The sequence below is a fragment of the Lampetra fluviatilis genome, unplaced genomic scaffold (genome assembly GCF_964198595.1).
Source record: "Lampetra fluviatilis unplaced genomic scaffold, kcLamFluv1.1 SCAFFOLD_892, whole genome shotgun sequence".
Classification (NCBI taxonomy): domain Eukaryota; kingdom Metazoa; phylum Chordata; class Hyperoartia; order Petromyzontiformes; family Petromyzontidae; genus Lampetra; species Lampetra fluviatilis.
This window is the reverse complement of record NW_027621800.1, coordinates 18,054-27,500: the sequence shown is the minus strand read 5'-3', so window position 1 is coordinate 27,500 and position 9,447 is coordinate 18,054. Positions and strand designations below refer to the sequence as shown.

The following is a 9,447-nucleotide window of genomic DNA, read 5'->3' as shown; positions in this document are numbered from 1 at the left end:
ACTGTGTGTCACTGTGTGTGTGTCTGTGTCTGTCTGTGTCTGTGTGTGTGTCTCTGTGTCTGTGTGTGTCACTGTATGTCACTGTGTGTCACTGTGTGTGTGTCTCTGTATCTCTGTCTGTGTGTGTCTGTGCGTGTGTCACTGTGTGTCTCTGTGTGTGTGTCTCTGTGTCTGTGTCTCTGTCTGTGTGTGTCTGTGCGTGTGTCACTGTGTGTCTCTGTGTGTGTGTCTCTGTGTCTCTCTGCGTGTGTCCCACCTGTGCAGTGTCTCTGCTCTGCGTGGCTGGGCTGGGTGGTGAGGGCCGCCCCGCCCCAGCTGTGGCCACGTGACCGCCCCAGTGCATGCCGGGAGCCACGCTGGGCGCGATGCACACGGCCAGGTTGCGTGGGGTCATCTGATTGGTCGCCGAGCGGCGCGCCACGTGGTGCAGCATGCACATCACGTGACGCAGCAGGGCATTGTGGGAGGCGGGGAGACGGGACGACACCCTGGGGGGGGGGGGGGGAGGTGGGGAGGGGGTAGATAGACATGGGGGAGAGACAGAGACGCAGAGACAGAGAGAGACACAGAGAGAGAGAGAGACAGATAGAGACACACACAGAGACAGATAGAGACACACAGAGACAGATAGAGACACACAGAGACACAGAGAGAGACAGAGAGACACACAGAGAGAGAGAGAGACACACACAGAGATAGACACACACAGAGACAGATATAGACACACACAGAGACAGATAGAGACACACAGAGACAGAGAGAGAGACAGAGAGACAGATAGAGACACACAGAGACACACAGAGAGAGAGAGAGACACACAGAGATAGACACACACAGAGACAGATAGAGACACACACAGAGACAGATAGAGACACACAGAGACACAGAGAGAGACAGAGAGACAGATAGAGACACACAGAGACACAGAGAGAGAGAGAGAGACACACAGAGATAGACACACACAGAGACAGATAGAGACACACACAGAGACAGATAGAGACACACAGAGACAGATAGAGACACACAGAGACACACACACCGAGAGAGAGAGACACACACAGAGATAGACACACACAGAGACAGATAGAGACACACAGAGACAGATAGAGACACACAGAGACACAGAGAGAGAGAGACACACAGAGACAGAGACACACAGAGACAGATAGAGACACACAGAGACACAGAGAGAGACACACAGAGACAGATAGAGACACACAGAGACACAGAGAGAGAGAGACACACAGAGATAGACACACACAGAGACAGATAGAGACACACAGAGACACAGAGAGAGACAGAGAGACACACACAGAGACAGATAGAGACACACAGAGACAGATAGAGACACACAGAGACACAGAGAGAGAGAGAGACACACAGAGATAGACACACACAGAGACAGATAGAGACACACAGAGACAGATAGAGACACACAGAGACACACACAGAGACAGATAGAGACAGATAGAGACACACAGAGACAGATAGAGACACACAGAGACACAGAGAGAGAGAGAGACACACAGAGATAGACACACACAGAGACAGATAGAGACACACAGAGACAGATAGAGACACACAGAGACACACACAGAGACACACAGAGACAGATAGAGACACACAGAGACAGATAGAGACACACAGAGACACACACAGAGAGAGAGAGAGACACACAGAGATAGACACACACAGAGACAGATAGAGACACACAGAGACAGATAGAGACACACAGAGACACACAGAGACACAGAGAGAGAGAGAGACACACAGAGATAGACACACACAGAGACAGATAGAGACACACAGAGACACACACACCGAGAGAGAGAGACACACACAGAGATAGACACACACAGAGACAGATAGAGACACACAGAGACAGATAGAGACACACAGAGACACACACAGAGAGATAGACACACACAGAGACAGATAGAGACACACAGAGACACAGAGAGAGACAGAGAGACACACACAGAGACAGATAGAGACACACAGAGACAGATAGAGACACACAGAGACACACAGAGAGAGAGAGAGACACACAGAGATAGACACACACAGAGATAGACACACACAGAGACAGATAGAGACACACAGAGACAGATAGAGACACACAGAGACACACAGAGAGAGAGATAGACACACACAGAGACAGATAGAGACACACAGAGAGAGAGAGAGACACACAGAGACAGAGAGACACACAGAGACACAGTGAGACAGAGAGACACAGAGACAGAGAGACACACAGAGACACACAGAGATAGACAGAGAGACAGAGACACAGAGATAGACACACAGAGAGACACAGAGACACATACAGACGGAGACAGATAGACACAGACAGAGAGACACAGACAGAGACAGACAGACACACACATAGACAGACACATACACACAGAGACAGACAGACACACAGAGACAGACACATACACAGAGACAGACACAGACAGACAGACACAGAGAGACACACAGAGACAGAGAGACACAGACAGAGACAGACACAGAGAGACACACATAGACAGACACATACACACAAAGACAGATAGACACACATAGACAGACAGAGACAGATAGACACAGAGACAGATAGACAGACAGAGAGACACACACATAGACAGACAGAGACAGAGAGACACACACACAGAGACAGAGAGAGAGACACACACACACATATACAGAGTGAGAGACACACACACATAGACACACAGGCACACATAGACAGACACACAGACACAGAGACAGATAGACACAGAGACACATACACACACATAGACAGACAGACAGAGACAGATAGACACAAAGACAGACAGGGAGTGGCCCACCTGCGTATCTGCAGGACTCTGTCCTCTCTGTCGGCACAGAGCATCGCTGAGAGCCACTCAGAGTGGAGCTCCTCAGTGAGAACCCCGCCTGGGATACTCCTCATGAAGTCCTAGACACACACACAGACAGACACACACACAGACACAGACACACACACAGACCCACACAGACACACACACAGACACACACACAGACACACACACACAGACACAGACACACACAGATACAGACACACAGTTACACACACAGACACAGACACACACAGACACACACACAGAGACACACACACAGACACACAGTCACACACACACAGAGACACACACACACAGAGACACACACACAGACACACACACAGACACACACAAATACAGATACACACAAACACACACAGACACACACACAGACACACACACAGACACACACACAGACACACAGTCACACACACACAGAGACACACACACACACACAGACACACACAGAGACACACACACAGACACACACACAGACACACAGTCACACACACACAGAGACACACACACACACACAGACACACACAGAGACACACACACACACATACACGCAGTCACACACACACAGAGACACACACACACAGAGACACACACACAGACACACACACAGACACACACAAATACAGATACACACACACAGACAACAACAACTATCAACAACAAGACAGACACTGACACACAGACACACACACAGACTCAGCACAGAGACCCACAGAGACCCACAGACTCAGCACTGAGACCCACAGACTCAACACTGAGACCCACAGACTCAACACTGAGACCCACAGACTCAACACTGAGACCCACAGACTCAGCACTGAGACCCACAGACTCAACACTGAGACCCACAGACTCAACACTGAGACCCACAGACTCAACACTGAGACCCACAGACTCAACACTGAGACCCACAGACTCAGCACTGAGACCCACAGACTCAACACTGAGACCCACAGACTCAGCACTGAGACCCACAGACTCAACACTGAGACCCACAGACTCAACACTGAGACCCACAGACTCAGCACTGAGACCCACAGACTCAACACTGAGACCCACAGACTCAGCTCTGCCACAGACTCAGCACAGAGACCCACAGAGACCCACAGAGACCCACAGAGACCCACACACTCAGCACAGAGACCCACACACTCAGCACTGAGACCCACAGAGACCCACAGAGACCCACAGACTCAGCTCTGCCACACACTCAACACAGAGACCCACAGAGACCCACAGACTCAGCACTGAGACCCACAGAGACCCACAGAGACCCACACACTCAGCACAGAGACCCACACACTCAGCACTGAGACCCACAGAGACCCACAGAGACCCACAGACTCAGCTCTGCCACACACTCAACACAGAGACCCACAGAGACCCACAGACTCAGCACTGAGACCCACAGAGACCCACAGAGACCCACAGAGACCCACACACTCAGCACAGAGACCCACACACTCAGCACTGAGACCCACAGAGACCCACAGAGACCCACAGACTCAGCTCTGCCACACACTCAACACAGAGACCCACAGAGACCCACAGACTCAGCACTGAGACCCACAGAGACCCACAGAGACCCACAGACTCAGCACTGAGACCCACAGAGACCCACACACTCAGCTCTGCTACACACTCAACACAGAGACCCACAGAGACCCACAGACTCAGCACTGAGACCCACAGAGACCCACAGAGACCCACACACTCAGCACTGAGACCCACAGACTCAACACAGAGACCCACAGAGACCCACACACTCAGCACTGAGACCCACAGACTCAGCACAGAGACCCACAGAGACCCACACACTCAGCACTGAGACCCACAGACTCAACACAGAGACCCACAGAGACCCACACACTCAGCACTGAGACCCACAGACTCAGCACTGAGACCCACAGACTCAACACAGAGACCCACAGAGACCCACAGAGACCCACACACTCAGCACTGAGACCCACACACTCAGCACAGAGACCCACAGACTCAGCACAGAGACCCACAGAGACCCACAGACTCAGCACTGAGACCCACAGACTCAGCACTGAGACCCACAGACTCAACACAGAGACCCACAGAGACCCACAGAGACCCACACACTCAGCTCTGCCACAGACACTCGGCACCTTGATGACCGCCGCCACGACGAGTAGGCACTGTGCGCTCATCTGCGGCGCTCTCCCCGCGTCTACGCGCTGCCTGAGCTGGCGGCAGGCGCGGACCCCCGCAGAGCGGCGGAAGATGCCCCCCGTTAGGGGGCCCTCCGTGCGGAGCACACGCAGCATCGCCTGGGGGGGGGGGCAAGGGGGGCCGTGAGTGGGGTGGGTGGGGAGAGATCCTGGGAGGGACAGAGAGACAGAGAGAGACACACAGAGACACAGAGAGAGACACACACAGAGACCCCCGCAGAGCGGCGGAAGATGCCCCCCGTTAGGGGGCCCTCCGTGCGGAGCACACGCAGCATCGCCTGGGGGGGGGGGGGGGCAAGGGGGGCCGTGAGTGGGGTGGGTGGGGAGAGATACTGGGAGGGACAGAGAGACAGAGAGAGAGAGACACAGAGAGACAGAGTGACAGAGAGACACACAGAGACACACACAGAGAGAGAGACAGACAGAGTGACAGAGAGACACACAGAGAGACGGGGGGGGGGGGCAAGGGGGGCCGTGAGTGGGGTGGGTGGGGAGAGATCCTGGGAGGGACAGAGAGACAGAGAGAGACACACAGAGACACAGAGACAGAGACACACAGAGAGACAGAGAGAGACACACAGAGACACAGAGTGACAGAGAGACACACACACAGAGTGACAGAGAGACAGAGACACAGAGAGAGACACACAGAGAGACAGAGTGACAGAGAGACACACAGAGAGACACACAGAGAGAGAGACAGACAGAGTGACAGAGAGACACACAGAGAGACACACAGAGAGAGAGACAGACAGAGTGACAGAGAGACACACAGAGAGACGGGGGGGGGGGGGGGCAAGGGGGGCCGTGAGTGGGGTGGGTGGGGAGAGATCCTGGGAGGGACAGAGAGAGACACAGAGACACACACAGAGACACACACAGAGAGACACAGAGAGACACAGAGACACACACAGAGACACACACAGAGACACACAGAGAGAGAGAGACACAGAGACACAGAGAGAGAGACACAGAGACACACAGAGAGAGAGAGACACACAGAGAGAGACACAGAGAGACACAGAGACACACACAGAGACACACACAGAGACACACACAGAGAGACACAGAGAGACACAGAGACACACACAGAGACACACACAGAGACACACAGAGAGAGAGAGACACAGAGACACAGAGAGAGAGACACAGAGACACACAGAGAGAGAGAGACACACAGAGAGAGACACAGAGAGACACAGAGACACACACAGAGACACACACAGAGAGACACAGAGAGACACAGAGACACACACAGAGACACACACAGAGACACAGAGAGAGAGAGACACAGAGACACACAGAGAGAGAGACACACAGAGACACACAGAGAGACACAGAGAGAGACACAGAGAGAGAGACACAGAGACACAGAGAGAGAGACACAGAGACACAGAGAGAGAGACACAGAGACACAGAGAGACACACAGAGAGAGAGAGACACAGAGAGAGACACAGAGAGAGAGACACAGAGAGAGAGACACAGAGACACAGAGAGACACACAGAGAGAGAGAGACACAGAGAGACACAGAGACACACACAGAGACACACACAGAGACACACACAGAGACACAGAGAGAGAGAGACACAGAGACACACAGAGAGAGACACAGAGACACAGAGAGAGAGACACAGAGACACACAGAGAGAGACACAGAGAGACACACAGAGAGAGAGACACACAGAGACACACAGAGAGAGAGAGACACAGAGAGACACAGAGAGAGACACAGAGACACACAGAGAGAGACACAGAGACACAGAGACACAGAGAGAGAGAGAGAGAGACACAGAGACACACAGAGAGAGACACAGAGACACAGAGAGAGAGACACAGAGACACACAGAGAGAGAGACACACAGAGACACACAGAGAGACACACAGAGAGAGAGACACACAGAGACACACAGAGAGAGAGAGACACAGAGAGACACAGAGAGAGACACAGAGACACACAGAGACACACAGAGAGAGAGAGACACAGAGAGACACAGAGAGAGACACAGAGACACACAGAGAGAGACACAGAGACACACAGAGAGAGACACAGAGAGACACACAGAGAGAGAGACACACAGAGACACACAGAGAGAGAGAGACACAGAGAGACACAGAGAGAGACACAGAGACACACAGAGAGAGACACAGAGACACAGAGACACAGAGAGAGAGAGAGACACAGAGACACACAGAGAGAGACACAGAGACACAGAGAGAGAGACACAGAGACACACAGAGAGAGAGACACACAGAGACACACAGAGAGAGAGAGACACAGAGAGACACAGAGAGAGACACAGAGACACACAGAGACACACAGAGAGAGAGAGACACAGAGAGACACAGAGAGAGACACAGAGACACACAGAGAGAGACACAGAGACACACAGAGAGAGACACAGAGAGACACACAGAGAGAGAGACACACAGAGACACACAGAGAGAGAGAGAGACACAGAGAGACACAGAGAGAGACACAGAGACACACAGAGAGAGACACAGAGACACAGAGACACAGAGAGAGAGAGAGAGAGACACAGAGACACACAGAGAGAGACACAGAGACACAGAGAGAGAGACACAGAGACACACAGAGAGAGACACAGAGAGAGAGAGAGACACAGAGACACACAGACACACACACACAGACACACAGAGAGAGACACACACACAGAGACACACAGAGAGACACAGAGAGAGACACACAGAGAGAGACACACAGAGAGACACAGAGAGAGACACACACAGAGAGACACAGAGAGAGACACACACAGAGAGACACAGAGAGAGACACACAGAGAGAGACACACAGAGAGAGACACACAGAGACACACAGACACACACACACACAGAGATACAAAGACGGCCGTGTGAGGGCCCCCCCCCCCACCCACCATCACGGCCTCCGGTAGCTGCTGTCCCACACAGACGCTGCTCACACACAGAGACACACAGAGACACACACACACAGAGACACACAGAGAGAGACACACACAGAGAGAGAGACACACACACACAGAGACACACACACACACAAAGATACACACAGACACGGGGATACAAAGACGGCCGTGTGAGGGCCCCCCACCCACCCACCATCACGGCCTCCGGTAGCTGCTGCCCCCCGCAGACGCTGCTCACACAGAGACACACAGAGAGACACACACAGAGACACACAGACACACACACACACAGAGATACAAAGACGGCCGTGTGAGGGCCCCCCACCCACCATCACGGCCTCCGGTAGCTGCTGTCCCACACAGACGCTGCTCAGCGGACGTCCGAACAGGAGCCCGGGGTGGGGGGGCCCCCACCCCTCATCCCAGGGGCCCCCCCCTCCCCTCGGTCACGTGACGGGGGGGGCCCCCCACTCCGCCAGCCGTGCCCCCCACTCGGGAGAAGGCCCAGGCCAACAGGGAGCCTCGGAGGCCGTGAGGTGGTCGTGGTGGTGGTGGGCGATCTGGGGGGGGGGGGGGGGGCGGGGAGATACAGAGACTCATAGACTCCCACAGAGACCCATACAGAGACCCATAGACACCCATAGACACCCACAGAGACCCATAGACACCCACAGAGACCCATAGACACCCACAGAGACCCATAGACACCCACAGAGACCCATAGACACCCACAGAGACCCATAGACTCCCACAGAGACCCATAGACACCCACAGAGACCCATAGACACCCACAGAGACCCATAGACCCCCACAGAGACCCATAGACTCCCACAAAGACCCATAGACACCCACAGAGACCCATAGACACCCACAGAGACCCACAGAGACCCATAGACACCCACAGAGACCCACAGAGACCCATAGAGACCCACAGAGACCCATAGACACCCACAGAGACCCATAGACACCCACAGAGACCCATAGACACCCACAGAGACCCATAGACACCCACACAGACCCACAGACTCACAGAGACCCATAGACACCCATAGAGACCCATAAAGAGACTCACAGAGACCCATAGACACCCACAGAGACCCACAGAGACCCACAGGCTCACAGAGACCCATAGACACCCACAGAAACCCACAGAGACCCACAGACTCACAGAGACCCATAGACACCCATAGACCCCCACAGAGACCCATAGACACCCACAGAGACCCACAGACTCCCATAGAGACCCATAAAGAGACCCATAGACACCCACAGAGACCCACACAGACTCACAGAGACCCATAGACACCCATAGAGACCCACAGAGACCCACAGACTCACAGAGACCCATAGACACCCATAGAGACCCACAGAGACCCACAGACTCCCATAGACCCATAGACACCCATAGAGACCCATAGAGATACATAGACACACATAGAGACCCATCGACACCCATAGACTCACAGAGACCCACAGACTCACA

At 53.5% G+C, this 9,447-nt stretch overlaps 1 protein-coding gene across 1 annotated transcript in view; it reads right to left on the bottom strand.

Moving 5' to 3' along the window:
- Window positions 1-5,186, bottom strand: part of LOC144955713 (uncharacterized) — a 9,606-nt gene extending 4,420 nt beyond the window's left edge. The window contains exons 1-3 of the mRNA XM_078885861.1: window positions 4,997-5,186; window positions 2,832-2,941; window positions 257-488 (exon numbers count right to left, since the gene is read on the bottom strand). Of these exons, the coding sequence (XP_078741987.1) occupies window positions 257-488; window positions 2,832-2,941; window positions 4,997-5,155 (501 nt within the window). The 5' untranslated portion in view covers window positions 5,156-5,186. The remainder of the gene's footprint in view (window positions 1-256; window positions 489-2,831; window positions 2,942-4,996) is intronic.
- Between the last annotated feature and the right edge of the window lie 4,261 nt (window positions 5,187-9,447).